Source organism: Caloenas nicobarica, chromosome 1 (genome assembly GCF_036013445.1).
Source record: "Caloenas nicobarica isolate bCalNic1 chromosome 1, bCalNic1.hap1, whole genome shotgun sequence".
NCBI lineage: Eukaryota > Metazoa > Chordata > Aves > Columbiformes > Columbidae > Caloenas > Caloenas nicobarica.
The window spans coordinates 62980119-63005085 of NC_088245.1; the positions used below are offsets into that span (position 1 = coordinate 62980119).

Below are 24967 nucleotides of genomic sequence, written 5' to 3' on the forward strand. Positions count from 1 at the left end.
TTACTCAGCCAAGTAAAGAGGATGTTTGCCCTCCAAACCAGAACCACCCAATAGCCACCCCCTCCTTGCTCTTTTCTATTTCTTCCTTGCTAAAGAGCTCATCCATGTGTGATGCTCAGACTCTCCCTTCCACTCGGTGACCCCATGATGTGGTGCCCAGTGCTGCTCTCCATACTAGAAGGAAATCAATTTAGTACAGGAACTTTGCATCTTCCTGAGGTAAACTGTAATTTTAACTCCTAATAGAAGACCAGCATCTCCCTTTTCTCCTTTATTTGCCCTTTTAGATCCTCCATAGCAGATATGTGAGTGATACTTGTCTTTCAATCATCCATTGCCTCCCATGACTCTGGCTTCCCCAGCAACCTACTGGTGTCCTTCACTGCAAGAGATTAATTTATGTATCTTTGTACCTCTGCACTCTCTGTGCAGAATTTAATAGAGCTACAAGGTCTTTAATAATTTCCCACTAACAATTTCGCTTCCCCTCCTTCAACACACTGGCCTTTCTCATGTTCCTTAGTGCATGACAGGACAGGAGTATGCCCAACATTGGCAACTGGAGACAAGCTATGCTCTATTGTGGGAGATAATGGGAACTGAGCAGGTAACCCTCTCCCCAACTTCCATGTCTCCATGTGAGCTTGTCTGTCATGCCATTGTTTCTATTTCCAGATATTGAAGTGAAACAACTCAAACAAGCTTGGGGTCATTAAAAAAAAAAAAAACAACAACCAAACCACAAACCAAACAAACACAACCACACACACAAAACCCCCACTACCTGTTAATGAATAGGTTTTGTCTGATCCAGAAGAATTACCATTGAATTAGAAGTGATTTTAAAAGTTGCTGTTTCACTATTTCTGTTTGGTGCTTATACATAAATATCATGATTGAATGATAATTTATGTCTACGGTCCCTAGTTTAGATAAGAGGCAAAAAAAAAAAGGAGTGATGCAGCCAAGTTCACACGCCTAATCTTTGATAAATGCAAGAATTCAAAAGAACTCTTCAGCACGAAATTCAATTCTTTATTCCCAATGCCATCTATCCATTCCTCCCCAAGGCTACGTTTTCAATAAGAGTACAGTGATAATTCTTTTTTGTGTTGCCTTTTTCTCCCCCCACAGAGTCTCATCAATAATTTTCACTTGTAGCTGAAAATGGAATGCCTGAAAATATTTGGATGATTGTCAAAATAGTTATTACTACAAATAATTCTAATAACGGTCTATATTTGCCACAAATATTTTTTTAAAAATTATCATCCAGATCCAAGACTTTTTAATTCTCTGAGAAGGTAATATAAGGAAAATCAGTAGAACTACCTTACTTTTATAGCATTTTGCTTGTAACAAGTCGTTTGTCATAAAAATGCTAGGAAAGCTGTGTAAAAGCAGTTATGGTAGGGCTTTTTGCTTCTCAGTTTCTAAGCACTGGTTCAAACATGCACTTTCTTGGCAACCATTATCAGTGAATTAAAGGTAGACTTAAGTCTCACCACACAACTGGCTTCATTTCAAACACATCATCACAATGGATAATCCACTTATCTCATGAAAGAGGGAGAGGAAAAGAAGACAGAAACAGAACAGCTTCTCAAAGTGTATGTTTGCATCCTTTATGCCAAGGTGAAAGGACAGTCATTTTGACTCTGTACTTGGTGCTGAAGAAGACCTGCAAAAAGGGGAGGTGGGGGATTTCAAGCCTCCTGCCAATATCTGCCAGTCCTTGGTTAATTAACTTGTGTCTCCCTGCAACCTCTCTGTGAGGACAAAATAGTGTTTGGACACCAAAGGGAGAGAAAGACAACACTGACTTTTGTGGCTATGTTGACTCACTACTTAATGTCACATATGAAAGGAAAATGTGAGCTTTCTCTTTACAAATGTTATTTCCTGGCCTGAAGCCAGTGGCAACCTATTGCATTTCCAGCATCATCTGCTTGAGTCAAATTAGTCCTTTCACCTAAAAAGGCAAAGTGAGCAAGCCCTTTTTACTTGCATGAAACTGGAAGAGCAAAAAGAGCTAAAATCAACAGCAAGCCTAAAACATTTTTGTTGCTCCTGGAGCCACACACAGACATTCCCCAAAAGAACTTTTTAACTAGAAAATAAAAGGACACTTCCCATGTATTTGTAAAAAGTATATTTTTTGGTACATCAGTGTACTGTATATCTTCAAATTTGCTTCTATGGAAAAAAGACACACATCATCTTAAATGTAATGTATCACCTGAGGAGAAATAGTTCCCTTCCAGGTCAAGCGTGGGAGTCTAATCAGCTGGCAAGTGTCAGAGTTTCCTATTCACCCCTTTTTTATAAAGACATGTAACTACTACCACATAAGCAAGCTGTGTATGCTAAAACATACAATTGGAGAAACTTGCCATTTTGCCCATTTGAAAAGTTTAGCTATTTTAGTCATAACAATGTAACCTTGGAAGCAGCAGTTTTCCATAGAAAATAAAATATCAGAAATGTGAATGCTAAGAGATCCTTTCTACAGGGTAGAGATTTTACATACTTAGCTACGTCCGGTCACAGGTTATCTATTCTTAACTCAAATACATATATAAGCATGTATATATATACACAAACACAAAATCCATTTATTCAGTGACTGAAATCCAATGGTTCATAATTTATTTGCAAATACACTTTGCTCTGTCAGAATATGGCTGATATATTAATATGTCACTAAATTTTATTACCTATTCAATATAGCTTTAGCTAATTCACTATGTGAATATTCATTCCTTGTGCTATCAGACTGGCAATTGACACCAGGAGATATTGTCCTCATCATCCAACAAATCCATCTAACTCATTCACTCACAGAACTCATGAGCTCCACACAAAGCTCTATTTAACGCAGCTGAGGAAAACATTTCCACCATCAATATTTCTCTAGTCTTCACAGACACTGTATAATAATACATATTATTATACGAATTGCACGATTTATCTTGTTCAGACAAACTCAGTGTATTCAGAAACCACAAACCTTAAGTACCTAAGCATGTCCATGTAAAAGATAATAGGGTGATGAATGTCACTGAAAGCAAACATTAGTACAGTATTAATAGAAATGGATGTTTCTAAACATTGTACAAAACAACTTGCTCAACTGTAAGGAGAGGAAGTAAAGCTTTCCAGATACAGCAGTTGACAATTTATAAATAAATTTGGGGAGATTGCTGCACTGCAATTCAACCTAAAATATTTAAATTCCTTACACTTATTATTCTTCAAAATGGCATATTATGTACTCAATGAAAAGGAATTTAAAGTACAGATGAATGAATTCCATTACCTCCTAAAGAATCTAATTAAGAACCTCATTCCTCAAACACACCAATCCACAGAATTACATCCTAAAGGCCATACGCCCCATGGGACAATAAAGACAGATTCGGGTCAACTGAAACACTCTGTTCATTCAGGTTGATTAGCTATAATGGTTTCACTTAAACACAAACCTAAATATCAGTCTTCTCAAATCAGGAGCATAGATAGGCTAGTTTAACATATTGAATTTTATTTGATGAACTTTTGTTTACCATGGACCAGAAGTGCACATTTGGAGCATTATTAAATAACAAACCAAATGAGCCTTGTAGAAATGCTATGCACATTATTTAGTTGGAAGAAGCTATGAAAGATTCTACAGGGATGTCATGAGGTCCTCTCAAAATCGTTCCATTCACATCAAAAAAATATATAATTTCAGTAATAGAAAATTATTTTCTTTCATTTTTTATCTGCAAAATGGCTGAATGGTACAAGGAAATTGCATTACTATCTATCAGACAAACAGCATTTGACTTTTCCACAAGAATACAGAAGATCACCTATATATTGAATAATTCTTACAATGAAAAGGGCATGCTTTCTGGAAATTCTTAAAACTTGTGGACATTCATTAACATAAATATTTAGTTTTTTTGGTTTTTAAGTCTACTTTCTGTAAGAAGATGTCCATCCCATAGTGCACCAGGTTACACAGCAGAATCAGAACAACTCTTTTTTTTTTTTTCAGGAATAGGGCAACATCATGCTAGATAAACTGTTTGCAAGGTGAAGTCAACCCCCCTGCTGGAAATTGCTTTTCAAAGAAGAGGTGTGCATTTGTTTCCCTCCTATGACTGAACTATAACATTTTGGGGATTCTAGAAGTGTTACATCACCATCTGCCACCAAAAAATAATTTAAAAAAATAATCCCCCTTAGTTTTTTTATATCCCTTTCATTCCAGCGCTTGTTCGAATACACAGAAGCAAAGCCACAAGTACCCATTCTGTGACTACGAGTAGAACTTGATCTACTTTCATTCACCAAGAAAGCACACTCAGCATTTGATGAAGCTGTGACTTCCTCCTCCCACCCCTATTAATCATCCAGCAACAGGCGAGAGAATGCCAGCCAACTCACTTGGAGCACACCTGTTTTTCCTAAGAAATACGCTTCTGCCTCCAGTCACCCAGGAAAGAAAACAGGCAGAATGAGCATGCGTCATGCCCTTGGTACTGCTCCACAGCAACCTGATAACACTTCTGCCACATTACCATGTCAATTGAACTGGGAGGACAGCCTTTTAAATTATATGTGCCTTAATCCCTATTATCAATTATTTATGAAACCTGTGAAGCATTTCTCATGCTTTGTGCCTGCATAGAGAAAGGAAATAATAATAAACAGTCCAACAACTCTACAGAATCCAGCAAAAAAATTGCGATAAAACTTCCAGAATATGCCCACACCAACCTACACACATACAGATTTTAATCCAATTCAGTAAACAGAAAAAGAAATCTTCTACTGCCCTTCCCTTGCAAAAAATAAACTTTAGAAAAAAAAAAATCACACTCCTCTGGGGCGTGTTTGCAGTGACAGATTAATGAATTACCTATCTCCTAGAGACGAAATAAACATGCAAAATTAATTAAATGTTCCAGGCTTTAGAACAATTGGAAAAAGGAAAGCAGCAACTAGAAGAGAAAAATAAATTAACCTTGATTTGAGATCTCATTGGCAGAGCTTGGAAATGATACATTAAAAATAAGCGTGGTTTTCACAGCTTTTATCTACTGAAAACATAAGAATTGCCACAACAGAGCGGAATCATCAACCCTCTCCTGATGGACAAATTCCAATGTTTCAAGGAATTCCACTGTTATTTTAAGGCAAAGCTCTTGCTAAGTTCTTTACCTAAAAAAATACCCCTAAAAATATAAGCTCCACCAAATATTTTTTTATTCTGTTTGATGAGTGTTATCCCAGATAAGCCAGGTTAACCCAACTGTACTAAACCCTTTTGCACTTTCTTACCTCAAACTTGCTCCAGCGAGTGCTTGAGTGTTTTGCTGTATAAAGGCTCAAACCACACATAGGCTTAAACACGTGCCCAAGTGCCAGGTAGAATCCTGGTGTTCATTTTCTTTCTCCTTCATCATGCTAGCTGTGGTTCACTTACACTTTACACTTCCAAGCACAGTGGATTCTCGAGTAGTAATAATCCCACTAAACAGAAGCCCACACACTAAACAGGAAAAACTGGAAACTACAAGACTCAATTCCCTACAATTCATGTAATGGGGAAAAGGAAGAAGATATATAAAAGCATTTTCATCCTTAAATATGTATTTGGAAAATAGCTCACTCTAATGCTTTCTCCCTTATGCCTTGTCTTTCCTTCCATGGACAACACCCATACTCAACCTAACCCACAAAGCTGATTCTGTCTGGCATTTGGATCTCTAAAAGCAAAAAAATTGTTTCAGAGTACTCCTTTGTTATTCACACAGGTTTTATATGCATACCTTGCTACAATCATGATTCCGTAAGCTCTACAAAAGACCATAAACTATTTAAAAATAAGTTGATATTTGTATTTTTGTTTATGCAGATTTTGTAATTAAAAAAAAAAAAACACAACACACACACAGCATGTCCACAGTGCTTATTTCACTTGTGAAAGGACAGTAAAAAGTAAGTCAATTATGGTTTATTTTTCAAATGGTAACTTTTTTCAGATCTCCTCTGCATCAACCACACAACGCAAATGTATTATCCCACGTGCATCCTTCTCATCCCAACTGAACATCCAGCTGGAAAATGCAAGTCTTTACTCTCCTTTTAAAAGAGCCTCAATTAAAAATACAACACTTGTATTTACTTATGCACCCTGTATAAAGATTTTAAATGGATCAGGCTGCAGTTCTACTGTCTCTGCAACAAAGACCATATGTGCCTAATAATTTTGGCTGTCCCAAATTCCCATGCATATCCTGCTGCAGAAAACCTGAAATTCATCTAAGACACGCTGTATTCATGACCAGGTCTCAGTAGAATCTGCCCTGTTGTTCCGTACTAACTGGAAGTCAGTTGAACAACAACAAAAAAAAGTCTGAATCTCAAAGCCAACACAATCCAAATCAAATTTCCCTAATACCTCATGGGTTCTTATTTTAATTTGCCAGACATATTAATTGGCAGCCATGGTGCAGTAGCATGTTTAATCTATTTTCACAGATTTTAAGATACAGAATATCTTTGACTCACAAATTAGTTTGGGGCTCACAAGTCTCTCTCTCTCCCTGACTTATCCTGACAGCTAATATCAAATGAGACAGTGAAATGAATTGTATCAAAACCTGGAGGTAATTTTCCAAGGGATATCTCTCAGTTTGAAAACAATATCCATTCTCCCAGACCCACAGCTTACTTAATGTTCTATGTAAGCAAAAGGGCTTATCTCAACTTTTTTCTAGAGGCTTGTTTAGATACTGCATCAGTGAGACAAGTTATTTGTATTACTTTCTGTTCCTCAGCAAAGTACAGCAAATACAATCCTGGGATAACGCAGGCTGAATTTGAAATCTTTCCTTGTTTGCAAAATAACAATGAGGAATTTACAGCTTTCTGAAAGTTCACAGAATCACAGAATAGTTGATGTTGGAAGAAACCTCTGGAGGTCATCTGCTCAAGCAATGGCCACCTGCACCGGACTGCCCAGGATCATGTGCAGACAGCTTTTGAGTATCTCCAAGGATGGAGACTCCACAGCCTCTCTGGGCAACCTGTGCCAGTGCTCAGTCATTTTTACAGTAAAAGCTTTTTTCCTGATGTTCAGGAAGAACCTTCTGTCTTTCAGTTTGTGCGCATCGCCTCTTGTCCTGTCACTGGGCACCACCAAAAAGAGCTTGGCTTAGTCTTCTTTAGATCCATCCTTGAGATACCTATAGACATTGGTGAAATCACACCTGCGCCTTCTCTTCCCCCAGCTAAACAGACCTAGCTGTCTCAGCCTTTCATCATAGGAGGAATGCAGCCCAGGATACCATGAGCCTTCTTTGCCACAAGTGCATATCGCTGGCTCATGGTCAACTGAGTGTCCATCAGGATGCCCATGTCCTTTTCTGCAGCGCTGAAATTTGCTTTTGAAATTATTCCATCAGCTTTCCCAAATAACTCTTGGTTTGTTGAACCATCTGTTGCACATGCTCAGTCCTTAGAACAGAGAAGTGTTGATAGGTTTTCTTTTAGCATATACCATTGAGTTTTTCTTATGCTAGAATAAGAATCATTCTTTGAATCAAGTTTCTGTTCTGAATACTTGGATTTATAGCTCTGAAAGTAGTTATTTTCAAACATGCGTTTCAAATTAATCTATCGGATAGTCATAAACTTTGAAAAGGTGTCCCTCAGAAGAGTGGCAAAGCAAGAAGAAAAAAGGGGTGTCAACAAAAGGCAAAACATGTCTTTTTTGACTGAATAGTAAAAAAGTATTTCTGAAGACAAGCTACACTGCCCGAGTTGATAAAAGATATTAAGCTGGGTTTCGTTTTTTTGTTTGGTTTCTGGGGGAACCCAAGAACCAGTCGTGGTTAGGGTGGTTTTGGGGTAGGTTTCTGTTTGTGGTTTTTCTGGAGGGGGTGGGGAGAGGGTGGGCTAGTTTGTTTGGGGTTTTTTTTGTTGTTCTTTGCTTTTTTTAAAAAAATGTGGACACACACAGGTTTTTATAATGTGGCATGTTTCCATAGAAAAGATTAATTAGAAGATACCAACATACCATCGTAAAAGTGGTTTTAAGTGCCAATTCACCACATCTTAAAAAAGACATTAGGCTTTTGAATAATTTAGCTACTCTCTAGGAACTTAGTACAGTGGAGTTGCTGACAATCAAGATATTGCCAAGGTGGAGGGAGTGTCTCCATCTTCAATGCAGCTGCAGCCAATATTAAGCCACTCCTCTGGGGGACTAGTTCCCTGTTTTGATCAGCTCTATCTGGAGATACGGCTTATGGCTGAGTTTGTTCACAGCATGTTTTTGATAGAAAACCAAGTATGGAGAGCCCTCAACTGTTTCAAGGGATAGAGCCTGGCACTTAACTTCTGACTTGCCTGTTGCTATGGTTTTGTCTGGCAAGCTGGACTTTTGGCTGAACGTGTTCACCATCACCAGATATGCCCTGCTCACCTTAGGTACTGTGGAACTGCACTTTAGCTGCCAAGACCACAGCTTTATGCCTGCCATGCTGTCACCTGAGCTCCCGCTTCCCATTCCTCGCTGGATTTTATTGCCCTGTCTCCTGGTTGAAAGACACACAGGGTAACAGCAAAGAACTATGGAACTTTGAAAGTAGAAAAAAGCCAGGTACTCACACAGTGAAGGAATCGGGAGGAGCTGAGACTCTTCTCAGGTCAGCAGACTGCACTTTATGGATACTATAGACAGCAGGAAATGAGTGGCCAGGAGAAAGGCAGCACACAGTGTGAACAGACAAGGAAAAAGACAGGAGAGAGAAAGAGAGAGAGAAAGAGTGGAAGAGAAAAAGACATAGAACATTTAAACAGAAACAAAAGGAATGTGTCACATAAAAGTTGAATGAAGAGACGTGCAGAGCTCCAAGTTCACACTAGGAAGCCAAGAGCAACAGAAGACATGCAAATGGAGAAAATTCACTGCTACATGGCACACAGGAGCTTTCTAAAGATGTGAGCAAGGAGGTCCAATGACAAGCTAGGCACATGGCTGTACAAGGAAGCCTAGGAGCCCCAGGATTTGTTCCACAGGCACTGAAAAATTTCAAGGGAGCAGACTTTGGAAGCAGGTCCAGAAACACAAAGAAACATCCAAGCCAAGATCTGAATGGATGGAATTGTCTCCAAAGGTTGTCCAACTTTAGTTAATGTGGGAAAAAAAAATACCCTTACTGGAGATTTTGTATCCACACTGACAAATTGCTGTCTCCATTCTTCTTTCATGTACCTTAAGGAAACATGCATTTTATATATAGCAACTCCCAAAACTGACCCTCTTGGCATTTGTACTCAAATGACCCCTTGTTTCTCTCAATCGTATGGAATATATTTTTTCTATGAGCTCTTCCCTCCACTTTCTCTGCCATTATGCAGGACATTCTTCCTTAACCCAAACTAAAAGCCAGTGAAAGAAAATACCATCTTTTGAGGTTCAGAAAATGATCATTAACTGAAACTTACTGAGCAGCACACTAAACTGTATTTTCTAATCAGAAAATGACTCATGGAAAATTGAACTACAGCTTTTCTTCTTATTCAACATACATTTTGCTTATAGCTCACAAGAACCACATTCTTAGCTTGATCACAGAAAACTAAGTTATATGTTGTCTCTTTCACATGTTACCTTGATCAATAACTGAGAAGAATGAGAACTTAGCCAGCAAGTCTTTTTAGTGAAGAACATCATTCACTTTTTTGCAGAAAAACAGTTTGCTGATCTGGCCGTAGCAAAATTTTCCTTTTGCTGGTACAAACAGAAAAGACATATGAGAAGAAAATAAACCCACTTCCTTTTTTCCCCCACAATCCCACTATCTGCCTTGTTTCAATCCATAACCAGGTATGAATCCTGTTTATTCCTTGCACCTAAAAAGTTGTTTCTGGCTTATTGCCAGAAACACTTATTGCATTGTTACTTATCTGCATTGTAGAGTAATGCATAGTAGGATAAGGAAGACATTATGCCTGCCTTTTTCATTTGGACAGCCTCCATTAAAAATAAATTAGAAGAAGCACTGTAACTGTATTCACCAAGTAACAACTTTCCTCCACTATGCTTCAATTCAAAATTTTAAAGTTATTAGAAGAGTACAAACCATGAACAGGTCATCTTCACCTACTCAGGAGTACTTACATAATCTGTATGTCATATCAAAACAGCTTAATTTTCCAAAAGGAAATATTAAAAAAAAATGAATGCTTGATGAACAGTAAGAAGACAGATCATTAGTTGCAGCAACTAGCCCATGAATAGTTTGGGACTATTAGTATACTGAGAAACCTATTTTTAGGCAATCCAGAAAAGATGAAATAACTGAATAAAATATCAATTGCCAGTAATTCATGCAGCTATGACAAAATGCAGCACATTATATTTACTTGTTACCTAATAGCTTCAATGAAGTTTTTCATGCTGCTGCTATCAAAGGGAAGGGAGGCTTCTTCAGTTCAAGTAATCTCACAGAAACACTAGGTTTTTGTTCCTTAACTTGATTCAATGACCACCATTTTTTTAAAAGATTAGAAAATATTAAGACCTTTTATACTGTCAAAAGTGCTGCTGAATATTCCCCATACCTTTAAAAAGGCAAATGATTTAATTACAGATAAAACAAGGATCCTCAGCGTATTGAAGTTTCTACCTTGAAGTTCTGTATAGAAACACAAGGCTGTCTCTGTGTAATTAGGAGGTGTTGGAAGCACAATAGCAGGAAAATGGAAGGCAAACCAGGTCAAAGGAGGTCAGATCCCCTTTTCTCATATGCAAGTGTCCTCTCAGAGCATCTACAGGTTTTGAAGGAGAACCATTGCAATCAGGAAGACGGGCAACTCTTGCAGTCAGAAAAGAATCATGTTTCTAAAGCCCTCCTGCATGGAATCTCTGTTCTTCTCACTCAGCTACATTACATATGAACTCTTCAATTTTAAAATAGTATTATTCCCTGGAAGCTCAAGCGCATCCACAAAACAAACAACAAACTCACTATCCTCTCTAAACCCCCTCTCCTTAAAACCTCCAGAAGAAAGGAGAACAGAGTAAGAAAACATAAACACAGTGTAAGCCTTCTTCAAATTAAATTTTTTTCTTCTTATGACACTGCACTAGCTAAAACTCCAAAGATTGTTCCTACTGCTTTCCTTATCTAGCAATAATATCAAAGCAGACAATAATAGCAACTCTGTGTTACTGTGATACAAGACAATTTTTAATCACTTTCCTGGCAAGGAGCTCAAGAACCGCTGTCTAACAATTAGTGGGCTAGGTCAAGACCCACTTACTTATCTCAGACATCTAACATTCCGATGACGGTCATAAAAGAACAGTCTGTTGCATTCAACCACATATAAGGCTTTCTGGGAGATTTCAATGGAACAGGGAGATATATTCCAGATATGTTTATCTACATTTTTAAACTTGATATTTAATTGCAATTTTTCTCTCTTCTGAAATACTGCACATCAGCATCATATTGAATGAACTTCTTCCAAAACTTCATAGAGTTCAACCTTAACCATGTCATTTACTTTTTATCATGCCAGGAGATTCAACTCCTCTCTTTCATTCTCCTTCAACACTTAAGACCAAAGTACATACATACACAGATATATAGGTATAGATGTAGTTTTAAATGTATACACACACCATTTCTGATACGTGAGGCTGAGACTAGAGTCTCAGTTTCATTTGTATTTTCCCAAGACTTAGGTCTGCAGGCAAATATCTCAGCCAAATCAAAGGACTGACAGCAACGTAGTCTACTATAGCACATTGAAATCAAGCTAAACCACAAACAACATCGTCTTGACAAGTGGCGTATATTATGAATCTGTATTTCTCTACCACACTTTAAATTCAGATCTCAAAATCCAAGCCTAACCATGCTAATTATCAGGTTGAAATACCAGAAATTTTTGTGTTACATTTGCGTTAGCCTCCATCAGTGTAGAAACAGATGCCCTAGGATTGGTCTCAGCTTTATTCTAGCTTTCACAAATGATTGAGTTGTGGTTGGATGAAGTTTGGCATTGCTGCCCACAGGCAAGTGGTAATCTTCACCACTCAAGAAAGAAGAGTCTATCTTACGTATTTTCCAGGCAAATTGGAACTGCACATTGCAGATACAGGCTTCTACTGAAGCTTAAAGCATTAACCTCAGTAAGAGAACTCAGTGCTAAATTGAACAGGAAGATGTTGAAAGTAACCAAGGAGGCTTTGATTACCTGGAGAGATTGTCACCCAATGGATGACAAGAAGCTCTAAAGGGCTGGAGTCAAGGTTTGAAGTGAAGCAATATCTTCCACTAGATAATACAGTTGAAAGACACAGACAGTCTTTAAGATACCTGATGAGAAGCGTATCTGAGACCTTGTCTGTTTTTTCCACTTATATGAGCTAACCTAACGAAAAATATTACATCTCTTCATAAACCTTGCCTCACCGTCACAGCTAAAATAGCAAAATCCCCACTTGCCTCCCCAGAAAAGTGAAATTCACATTGCATAAATGTCTGAGTGAAATGTGGATCCTTGATAACTTTAGCTCAGGACCTTTGTAAAAGGGGCAGACTGTTTTGCTTCACTTTAAGATCACTTGATGAAAAACAGAACATGCACTTACTACGTTGCTCATTTTAGCAACAACGAAGGCCTTCAGTTTGAGAAGCGTAATAATAAAGCTCGATAAAATAACCTAAATTATTTTATTAGGCATTTTCACAGGTAAAAATTTGAAAATCTTTTTGGTGTTACAATATCTCTGCAGCACTCACAAATGTTTCTGTTTTCCAGTTATCCTAGCTTTTCTCTATTCACCTTTAGATTTCTCATTTGGGTTTTATATTGGAGCAGGATTCCCCACAAAGTGAAAACAGCCCTTTCTGAACCTCAGGTCCTTCTCCATAAACAGTCCCAGGCAGCATGCTCCCACAACAGAGACTACAAGATGTCCTGAGTAATTCTTTATTACGGCAATTTGTTACAGGATCTCCAATGAAGCTTAAAAAGCAGATCAATAAAGCTAAGAAAATTAATCAAAAGAACTCCAAAGGCAAACAGCACACATATGCAGAACTGTCAGAAGCCAAGAGGCACACCACTGAGCCTGCACAAACCTCTCTAAATAAATAACTGAAAGATACAACAGCTTTCCAAAAGCAAGACAAAAGGTAACCCAGAAGATAAAAGAATAAAAGAAAAATCAGGTAGGTATTTAAATACAGTGGAAAGGGAGTTCAGAAGGTGTGATTTTTTTTTTTTTTTTGTAAATGAGCTGCAAGTCCAGTACATGCAAAACCTGTGACTGAATATGCTGCTCCAAACAGGCCTCCCACCACTAGGACATGCAACATATCCAACTCACTCATTCAACAAAGGCATGGATGTTCTCCTCTTGCTCTTCTGCACCATGTTGGCTTGGTTCCTTAAGGAAATTCGAATGAGTGAAGGAGCCAATCGACATGGTTCACCATCCACTTGCATGGGAATAGACTTGTATGTTAAAAGTGTCACCTCACGGCACTGATGCAACCTTTCTCCATGACCACCAACCTGCAAAGCAGCCTGGAGAGGAGGAAAAAAAACCAACACCACCACACCTCAGAACGGATAGTTAAGGGAGTTAAATTCAAAACACAGTATTGCTGACAGCATCCATTACACAGTGTTCCATGTGCAAGGCATTCTGAAAAGTCACAGTGAATGTATTTTCACTCCAAAATTGCAAAGCAGGACTTAAAATGTCACAAGGAAAAGTGGTGGTCAACAACCAGATATCTAACCATACATATTGCACATCTCATTACCTTGGTATATGTCAAGCACATTACACACATGTACAAATATGTATACACACATATGTGCATGCAGAAATGAATACCTGTGTTTATTCTTTCAATTTTCAATTTGTTTCGGTTGGTTTGGTTTTACACCAGCAGTAATGCTACTAATTATTTGCTTTTAAAACAACCCTAATTGGGTACATCTGCGAGACAGAAAAATGATTTCCACTTCCTGAACAGAATACAGTCCTTAATGTGAACCAGATAAATCTAAAATCCTTATTATGAAAGTTTACACAGCAACTCAACCTTGAGACTAGACAGAATGAAAAGAGCAAGAGGAAGGACCTTGTTAAAAACAATTAAATATCATGTTCAAGAGTTCATTTCAAAGAGATGAAACAAGGAGGGCAATGAGCAGATCCTTCAAGTACTAATCAGACATTTTTGGAGAAAATGTAGGGGTTTTTGTTGGGTTTTTTTTGTTGTGTTTTTTTTTTTTTTTAAATCGTAGTATGACTACTAACCCTCATCTATCAGATGCAGAAAAAAAGCTTATACTAATACACTACTAACAGAAAACAATGTAAACACAACTCAAGACCTTAATATCCTGCTCTGTTCATTTAATATTATGGACCAATTTATAATATGTTCAATAATATTCATAATAACACTTCTTATAAAGTATTTATCTTCCTTGTTCTCGCAGACCTTCTTGGGTATGACCAAGCACATCTGGGAGACATAGAGCAAGTTAGGATTATATCATATAGCTATACAGTCTAGGGTTACGATGGTTCCTCAGCACCACAACCAATCCAGACTTGTAGACTCTCAGTTTTTAACTAGGTCTCCTTTAAAGAGAAACAGCAGCTCAGAGGGCCCTACCACTTCAATTCAGTCCCAGTCAAAATTGTTGGCTTTGAGATCACTCTAGCTACTGCGAGTGGCTAGAGACAGACTAGTGGCAAAAGATTCCAGCTGAAAATTGCCAGCTGGTACATGCTAAATGGACTTTTGACAGGGTTTTCAGAAACATACCATAAAATCTTCAGAGGTGAAGTAACAAATGTTCATTCCACAACATCTACTAGGCTGACAAACAGAATTCTGCTTACTTGTACGTTATTTCCCTAATCCACTAAATCCATTAGGAGGAAAAAAAAGGGGAAAAAAAAAAAAAAAAAAAGAGAGAGACCAAAAAAGAATCATTAACCCAGACTTCTAAAGAAATGATTGCTGATCAAGGCAACCTTTACTTTTGCTTACTTTGAAGATTATATTTGTCTGAATTTCTCTTTAAGGAAGCAAACACCATAATCATGGGTATTCACTGAATGTGATATGCACTGAGGGCAGGTCACACAACAAATAAATGTGTGTGTTGAGTGAAAACAGGCTTATTCATGTTAGCTTTAACCTAGTCCACACAGGACATAGCAGCAACAAAGGCTTAAGAGTATGGACTTAAGCATGAACTAAACAAACCTGCCAGGAAGTCCCGATATGTGCCTTCTGTTGGCTCCAGTAAATTCAAGCTGTAGTGCCTTGGGTAGATTAACACTAACATGAGGAATAACTGTCAACTCTCTCACTGTATTTAATCATCCTCTGAAGAGACTGTCACCGTGTTTAACCACTGTGATAGTAGGACACTGCAGTATTTAACAGTGAGATTGCTTTTATAGTAACTCAGCTTTTCTTCACTTTAAGGATAGCACTGATAAAAAGTACACTGCTAAATTAATGTTGCTGCTTGAATTTTCTTTCCCTAGCAGAACAAAAAGGAAGATAACATTTGTCCTGGAAATATTACACAGCTATTACTACATTTTCACAACATTTTTAGTGGGCATATGGAAACTGTATGGGCATATAATTTCAGATAATATTTATTTCCAGTAGCCTGTTTTCAGAAAAAACAAACAAACAAAAAACCACAAACAAACAAAAAGATTGAAATATATAAAAGCTGAAAAAACCAGCAGTAATTATTTGACCACAGAACAGTCCCACAATAAAAACGTGCATGCATGCTGTTTTTACTGTAGTAATCTTGCCATTTAACTTGGGAGCACCACACATACAAATTAACCATATTTTGCAAAGAGTACATTTTTATTATTAAATAACATTCATTTTGTTGAAAACTACAATTTGTCCCCCTTATTTAAACCTAATAGCAGAGCATGTTTTGGCCTTAGCTGACTGGATATGTGGAATCATGGTGGTTCTTAAATAACGAGGACAACTTTATATGCTGTAACGCTGCCCACGGAATTCACCAAGTCTGGTAGCATCTGCAGGAAGGGTCACACCTGCAATATACTCACCAGTGAGGCCATGGTGAACCCAATAACTTCAATGTAGCCATCATCATGGCGTTGAGGCTCAAAGTCTCTGTGGTCTCCGGGGTTTCCCCAGGGCATTGTGCCAGCACAATACCTGCAGAAAGAGGTTTGGAAAGTAAGCTTTGAGAAAGCAGTTTGCCCTGATGGGTCCTGACCGGTAGCCTGACTATTAGCCTTTTCTGCTGTCCTCCAGAAGTATCCAAATATCCATTCCAGTATTTAGTTCAAGGACAATTAAAAGTTATGCTGACAACGACTGGACGGAAGGTAAAATCTGTCTCTAGTCTCCAAGATGGTTCACCATCCATAAATATATCCATCATCACCTTTAGCAGGTTCCTTTCTGGTAGGAAAATGGGGAAACACAAGGAAACGGGTAACAGAGCAGCAGCACTTTGTTCTCCCTACTTGCTTGGCTTTCTGCAGATAAACAGTTGAGCCAGACAGTTGCTTAGGCCCTCTGCTAGGAAGGCATGGGGCTGCAGCAGCAACTCCAGCCTTGGAGCTCCATTTCCTCTCTCCCTGCTGGCTCAGAAGCTCTAACAGCATAAGGAAAGCAAAACATTTCATAGCTTTAGGGAGGCAGGGAGAAATAAGAACCAGGAACAGATGCACCTGTAGCATCTCTCCTACCATTAAAGAATGGATGTAAAAGTGAACTAAGAATGTTAGAAGGGAGTGACTTTGGGGAGGTGACACCAAGTAGAAGCCTGCAGTGAGGGCAGTGCAGGACTCAAAAGATCAAGTGCTTGGGACTGCACGTGGAACAAAGTGGTAGGCTGTCTAGAGCAGTGGTCTCCAAAGTGGGTTACATGTACCACAGTGAGTACCCATGAAAAATCTACAACTGATAAGACAGGGTATTTGAAGAAAATATTGTTTGTACTTTTAATAAGTAAATTTTTAAAAATCCACATTTAAATAGTTTTTGTTTCATCTTTATCACATCCTTTCTTTATTTCTATTTTTCTGTATGCTTTATAACATATGTAATACATTAGTATAGTAGTAAATGTATATAATTTATAAATAAATATACATATATTGGAGTGTTGCTCAAAATTTTTTTTACTGATAGAGATGCACAATCAAAAATGTTTGGGGACTATTGCTCTAGAGAGCAGGAGATAGACAACTTTTAAGAATATAGCTATATTTCTACTTGGGAGACCTACTAACATGTGGAAAAACTGCATTTCTTTAAATCGTTTGGTGTTCCTCTACCAGAAAAATATTGATCCTTCCCCCTAGCCCCGACTTTCCCCCATTTTTCCACTCCTCCTTTCACACTCTGTTTCTAATTAAGTAAAAACCAGGAATCTGTGTCTTCATTATCTTTCTTGCAGGTTAGGTGCACAACTTTGAAAGCGTGTTTGATCATCATTTCTGCTATCTCTATATCAGGATATTCAACTTTTTAAAGGGTGGTTTCACTGCCCTGAACTCTGACCCTAGCCCTCAGGAAGGCAGCACAGTGGCAATACACTTCCTGCACATTCACCCAGTCTAGGACAACTTGTAGGTATCTTTTTAAAAAATTATTATTATTTTTCTTTTATAACTGCAAGCATCTGTCTTGAGCTTACCTGGGTATGTTTAAAAACACTATACACTGGAACTTCAGCTCCTGGATCTTTGGAGTCAGGTCTGTACCATCACACTACAAAGCCAAAGTGACAGAGCACAGAGAAATTGCTGAATGGAGCCACAGACAAGAGAAGTGTTGCTGCTTTGTAACAACTTTCCCAAGACTTTCCTTGGAATGTGTTGCAAATGTCATGCTCAAAACTGAAAAGTAACAGATCCATTAAACTCTCACCTCACTCTCTCTCCATTCCCCACTCCTCCCACAATACTATGACACAATTTCTTATACTTACCACAACCTTAACATGCTTGGATAAATCTCTTGAGCTTCTTTGCAAAAAGTCTGTAAAGGCTGCCTGCAACAGAAATAAGTGCAGGAATTGTCATCAGTGCTTCCACTATTTTCTTTCCTCATTTCTTATCCCACCACAGAGTTAATTACCAGAATGCCATCCTTTTGTCAAATCTATTCTTTCTTGCTCTCTGGAGACATGTTGGTTTTTTTTTGTTTTTTTGGTTTTTTTTGGTTTTTTTTTAAATCATGATACTTCTCCTTTTGAGAGGTTAACCAAAAAAGATTCTTGGGCACCCAATGGTTTAAATGCAAATTCCTGCTCAAATACTTGTTTCCATGTTTAAGGCACATGGGTATGGTGGGAATCATCATTCAGAAAGACATTATATGTCATGCATTATTTAATTAGTGTTTCTGTCTTAATAACTGCATTTTACAATAAAGCATTGTCCATGTACCTCCTAATGCAGAAGTGGGTAATTTTATTTGTATATTCACATATGAAAATGAATCACTCCAAATAGCTGATCTCTGCCCTCCACTCCCCATGACCCTACATCCAAGACTACTCCTCAAAGCTACAAAGATACAGGCTAAGACTCAGGGAATTTCTCTAGGAAGGTCAATATCAATGTGCTTCCCAAATTCTGAAAGAAGCAGAACAGTTTGCTGAGAAGCTTATGAGCCAGAAGCAGGAGAAAAAGACATGACCAGTACTGCATCTAAAGGAGCAGCATTTCTCTCACCTGCTAAGCACTGTAAAACAACAGCACTTCAGGCACTTTCCAGACATATGTGGTATTGCCAGAAACAGTTCATGTGCACTTTAAATTGCAAGAGGCAAAATGAACTGGCATGAGCTCCTGATGTGAGCAAATGAGGAGGAAGGTACTTAAGAAAACATTAAATCAATTAAGTTAGCATGATTCTGTAAGATGAATCGCAACTCACCCCTGCATAAAACATTTTGTTTCTAAATCGGCTGTTGAATTTCTCTGGATTTGCTTCTGTGAAAGGACAAAAAGGAAAAAGATGAACACCCTAAGAAAACAAGTAGACTCCATTGTACCTTCACATTTCCCGCTAGTGCTATAGTGCTTTTAGCACACATCATTAACATAAATATAGTTTTCCTGTGTGAGTCCCCCATCTGTGCCACCATCTGCTATCAGATTTCAAACATTGATACCGAATTCTTCCCCTTCCCTGTAGAGTGAAAATAGTTGGAAACATAAGCAAAGAGGTAACAAGAGTATAATTAGTTAATTTATCACCTCTCAGACTATTCATCTTATGATCCCTCGATGCCATTTGTGAGACTTCTACCAGCACAGAACAGATCTCTGAGAATTATTAGAAATCCACGAAACACTAGCCCATGCTTTGAAGCAGGATTAAAGCATTAGTAAATTACAAGATGAAACAGACACTTAAATTCTGATGTGTTACAAAGAGGTACTGAGGAATAGACATCTCTACCCAAATATTCCTGCAGCAAAAAAAATAAGTGGTTACTCTAAAACCTATTTAGAGAGCTGTTTCATTTTGATTATACTCTGAGTGACAGATTTTTAACAGTCTAGTAGTAATGCACATCTAATGGTTAATTATTCTCACTGTTAAAATAACTGTGTTTCTTTTTTTCTGTCTTGAACTTTTCAGACTTCAACCGCCAATGGCTAAATCTTATTATACTTCTCTGTCAGATTAAGGAGCCCCCAACTATCAGATATCTTGTCCTTGAGTAAATACTTGTAGACAGTGATTAAGTCGCCTCTTAACCTTCCTTCTGATAAGCTAAATGGAGCTCCTTTTAAGGCATGCTTCCCAGAATACAGGTCATTCTCAACTGCTTTCCTAGCCTGCAGCACCCAGAGATTTCAGAAACAGCCCTTCTGGCACTGTCTGTAGTGGTAGAACCAACCACCTCTCCTTGCTCAGTAATTCTCTAGTGAAAACACCCAAATTACTTCTTCTCAAATGACCACTTGAAAAAAACATTTCTAGTTCTATTTGAAGTCACTACATCTCATAATATAAAGCTCTATTTTTGTAAGAACAAGATACTTTTTGGTTTTTGTTTAATTGTTTGCCCAGCTACTGTTATCATTCATTTGTTGTGTTGCAGGTGAGCCTTGAATACAGTCAGTGCCACCTCTTCTTAAAATTATTAATTTAACTGCATAAGTAATTCTCATCTCACTGAGCTTGCAGCTCTTAGCAGAAAGTCTCAACATCCCATACTGAGAAGTGGGAGGCTCCTGAAGGCTCACTGCCCAACCTGCATGTTCTCTGATGTGGTTATCCCTGATGGCTTCAGGCAGCAGACACCAGGGCACTGGTTCTTACGACAAATACTGACTGGAACAAAAGCTTCAGTTTGGAACTGGCTAATCAGAGAGCGCCGTCCTGAGATCACGGACCTTCAACATACTTAACAGGTCCTACCTCTGACATAGCAGATGAGCACAGGTAGAGAGGGAGGACTGCAATATAGAATAGAGCCCAAAGTTCATTTTTGACTGTAGAAGTAAATCAGTGACTGCATATCCAAGGCTCATTCCATCCTCACCCTTCTCAAGCCATCAAGGAAGTAGGAAAATGAAAGTGTTATTGTGTGATCGTGCATGTGCACGTATGTGTGCATGAGTGGAGGGGATGTGTCCTGTGAATGAACAGTCCTGGAGAGCTGAGAGAGCAAACAGCATGTCAAACATAAGGATAACAAAGGAGGAAACTGACTCTGGAAAGAGTTGCTAACCAGAACACTTCCTGAAGAAGCAGAGCTAAATCTGTTAAGGCTTGGAGCCAATCCTCAAGGCTCAATCTGATTAGTCATAAGAGAAGTGTAGAGGTTTCCATGGAAAAGGTCACATATATGTACAGTTTCCTCTGAGACACTGAAATCAAAACAGTTGACCAATCTCTACTGCATAAAGTGCCCTGATAGGCTAAGAGTTCAAAACCACCTAATTTATTTTGGTTTGGCAGGGTGATGAGGTTGGACAGTGGGTGGGCACGGTATTTTTTTGTTTTAATAACCATACGTAATTACAATAGCTCCACATAAGCAACAGCACAGAATCACTGATCCCAATGGACCAAATCCAACATACATGAAAGTGCTTTAAGTTTTGCTGAAGTTTTTCTAAGAGTTTCTCTGGATTGTTATCAATTGTAAATGAGATTTGAATCTGGTTTGCACTGCTTAATTCATAGACTCATAGAATGATTTGGGTTGGAAGTGACCTTTAAAGGTCATCTGGTCCGACCTCCCTGCCATGAGCAGAGACACCTTCAACTAGATCAGGTTGCTCAGAGCCCCATCCAGCCCAGCCTTGAATGCCTCCAGGGATGGGACATCGACCACCTCTCTGGGTAACCCGTGCCACTGTTTCACCACCTTCACTGTAAAAAAATTCTTCCTTATATCTAGTTTAAATCTACCCTCTTTTAGTTTAAAACTATTACTCCTTACCCTGTTACAACAGGCCCTGCTAAAAAGTCTGTCCCCATCTGTTTTTACAAGCTCACTTTAAGTACTGAAATGTTGCAATAAGGTCTCCCCAAAGCCTTCTCTTCTACAGGATGAACAACCCTAATTTCACATGAAAAACAATAAAATCCATACACCAGTGACACGTCCAAGGCTATAAGCTTTTTTTTACTAAAATACAGAGAAGTCATTTTGTATATTTTAGCGTTTGATATGGTAAGGAAGACATCAGCAGTAATGACTTGTAGACAAGCAGACACTTGTGCTGTGAAAAGCTGTCCTGGCCACACATACCCACTCAGAGACACACAGCTTGCTCTGCCAAGTATTTTTTCACCCATGTAAATTTTTAAAACACTGGCATATCTAGAATAACATCCATTCTTTATAGGGCTCTATAACTTCATTATTAAGTAATGCCTCCATTAAGTGAGAAAGTAGCCATGCATTTCATCTATACAGTATATTCACAGTCACATTAGCATTGCATAGTGATATGCATTCATAAAAAAATGCATACAGCTGTCATTTCATTCCTGTGCCCTTTTGTGGCCTCTCATTATTATTGCTAAAGCTTGAAGCAGTCTTAAACGTTATAAAATATGCATTAGCTCATTCCATCATGTGTCCTGCTCTTTATTAAGCATGGCATTAGAGTGCTACCTTTTCATTTTGTAATAACACTCTGGTAGTATGAAAGTGAAGATAAGGGAGGCTGCAATTCAGAAAAAATACCTCCATACGAAGCTGAAATGACCAAAAGCTGAACACAGACAATTGAAACAAAGTTTGTTTATACAAGCATGCTTGCCTAAACTCTATAAAATACAGCAGTGCACATCAGTCCAAAGACCACCTGTTAAGCCACATTTGAAACTGTATGGGGTAGAATAACTACCATCAGCATGGGGATAAACAAGATGCTACAACAGCTCAAATTCCTGACAGTTTTGTGGACATTAAAACATTTCACTTGCATAGAGACACTCTGGATGTGTACCAGTTCCAAAGATATTATGCTATACCCATCCATAGGTAACAACTGTTCAGTTTGACAGCACAATTATCCTCCTGTTATCCTGACACTTACACAGTCTTGCAGCTTTTCTCCTCCATTTGCATCTGACTCAATTTATTTTTCTTTCTGCTCTTATTCTGACACTTTTGTATCAGCATAAACTTCCATTATATCTGTACTTGGTATCTCCTTTAGAAGATCAAAAACTTTGAAAAGCTTCCACTTCCTTTTTATCCCTTTTCTTTCAGTTAATGCCATTTTTTCTTATACTTTTTTCATTTTTAAATCATGAAATCCCTTAGGAGCTCATGATACCATCACTTCCTACTTGTATATATCTTGGGTTTTTATGTTCTAGCTTTCTTTCTGAATTGTAAGAACAGGATGTTAAATCCAACTCCATCTGTAATTCATAAAATAACTGCCCATTCCCAAGGCTAAGGAGATAAAAAGTTCCTATTACCTCTAGATTCATGGAACTCCAGTGTAACATGTGCATCAAATCCAAGGCTGAAGTAATTATTGAAGACACTGAGAGGAAGCTGCAATTGGATAATAAAAAGACACGTAAAAATAATATGAATGAAACATTCCATGACACAGCAGGAATTCACTACTTTAAACATGGCATCTCATGAAAACTTATGAAGAAGAAAGTGGAACACAACACGGAAATGTAGGCAGAAGGTTGCTTTGAAGGTTAGTAATGTCTTGTGGAAGACGATGACATGCAAAAGGCCAAAGAACTTGTATATCCACAGTGCTTTATGACCACATATGTATCTTCGTAAACACATTAAAGGGCTCCTTGTGTTGTCATTGAGATTTCCCATAAAGCTGCTCTACTTAACATGTCAATACAAAGGTTTTCCTAATTGCTGGAACTTCAAGCTCAGTATGGCAAATGAAACTCAAGCTGTGTTCTTCCTGCTTCATATATAACCAGGAGCAATGCAAATCCCATGCAAGAAGCCCTAATTCTATTGAGGGTGCATGAGACAGGGAAGCACACATCTGGCTTCTTCATCATTATAGACACCCAGCAGGGCTGTAGAGATGGAACAGTAGCATCCAACAGATACGCTGGAAATTATAATTGAGAGGGGGAAGATGGTTCACAGAATCATTTTTTGAATATTTTTTTTTCTTATGATTGTAACACTTTCAAGGTCTCCAGTCCAAATGACATATTACTATAAACATGATCCCCTCACATAAAAATTTCCCCATTCTTCAACTATCAAGGTACATTAATGGAGATTACATGGAGACCCACACACAAAGAAGTTAAATAGTACAATACACTACACCTTGCTGTATAGTAGGAAACAGCTGGTATCTATTAGTAAAATCCTAAGGAATGAAATTCTACATCCTGTTTTTAGTTTTGTCTAGTTTAGGAATGGATGGTAATCACAGGATTGCTTCTCCTGCCACCCTAGGTTAACCAGAGGAAAACAAACAAACCAAACAAAAAACAACAAACAAAAACAAAACAAACAAAAAAAGACTTTTCAGATAAAATGCTAGGGATTTTTTCCAGGATTTAGTTCTTGAGGTAAATGCTCAATGCCTGGGAGTTACAAACAATAAATGGCTGGTATGCATTACATTTCACACACCTCTGAAAGCACTGGCACATGAAAAGAGAAAAAGGAAGAGATGCAACTAGATAATTAAAATGTTTTAGAACTTCCCCATCTATGCAGCTTGTGATGCAACCCAAAAATTCTCTTAAGCATCTTATAGCCTCCCTGGGAAAAAGAAGGCTCTAACCTTACGTGCCCCATCCTCCAGCTCATCCTGTGGCAAATCAGGGTTGCGCTCAACCTGGAGATTCCAGCGGTCCAGCTGGACAATTGTCCCATCTTCTACATGGCATAGGATCTTGGACACTGGCTCATCTGTGTAACCCTGGCAGCAGAGTGTTACCAGAGTTTCAGCCATGGATAATGAAAGCAAAGCAAGACACCAATCACCTGGCAGACCTCCCTCCTTTCACACAGGCCTAAAACACCAGATCAAACATTCCTAAGAACACCTCAGAATTGTTAAATTTTGATATATCAAGCATTTTAAGAAGCTACTGCTGAGGTACACAAGTCTTGGGCAGGCAAATTAAGGCCATAAGGAGAGGAACTAAAAGTGTATTAATTGCCTTGCATGGAATAATTCCAGTGGTGTAGGCAAGGATAAATACAGAGAAATTAAGTTTAAACTATGCTTAAATTAGAAGCCTACATATCCTCTTCATTACCTGGCCTGAAATATGAGACAAATAAATCTATATACACTTTTATTACAACTGTATTGCTAGTAATTCAAGATCCCAGACTAGAAATTGAACCAAACCATTGTGCCTAACCGAAACAGACCTTGGACATAGCC

The 24967-nt window shown here is 38.2% G+C and overlaps 1 protein-coding gene across 2 annotated transcripts in view; it reads right to left on the minus strand.

Annotated features, from left to right (window-relative positions):
* The window catches only part of DGKI (diacylglycerol kinase iota), a 178196-nt gene that overhangs the window by 76877 nt on the left and 76352 nt on the right, over nucleotides 1-24967 (minus strand). Inside the window, exons 14-21 of one of the 2 annotated variants that reach the window (XM_065657275.1) lie at nucleotides 24356-24493; nucleotides 23043-23121; nucleotides 19017-19072; nucleotides 18064-18126; nucleotides 17770-17843; nucleotides 16166-16277; nucleotides 13412-13611; nucleotides 8671-8733 (exon numbers count right to left, since the gene is read on the minus strand). In XM_065657275.1, the coding sequence (XP_065513347.1) occupies nucleotides 8671-8733; nucleotides 13412-13611; nucleotides 16166-16277; nucleotides 17770-17843; nucleotides 18064-18126; nucleotides 19017-19072; nucleotides 23043-23121; nucleotides 24356-24493 (785 nt within the window). The remainder of the gene's footprint in view (nucleotides 1-8670; nucleotides 8734-13411; nucleotides 13612-16165; nucleotides 16278-17769; nucleotides 17844-18063; nucleotides 18127-19016; nucleotides 19073-23042; nucleotides 23122-24355; nucleotides 24494-24967) is intronic. The other variant, XM_065658069.1, reaches the window with a different exon arrangement.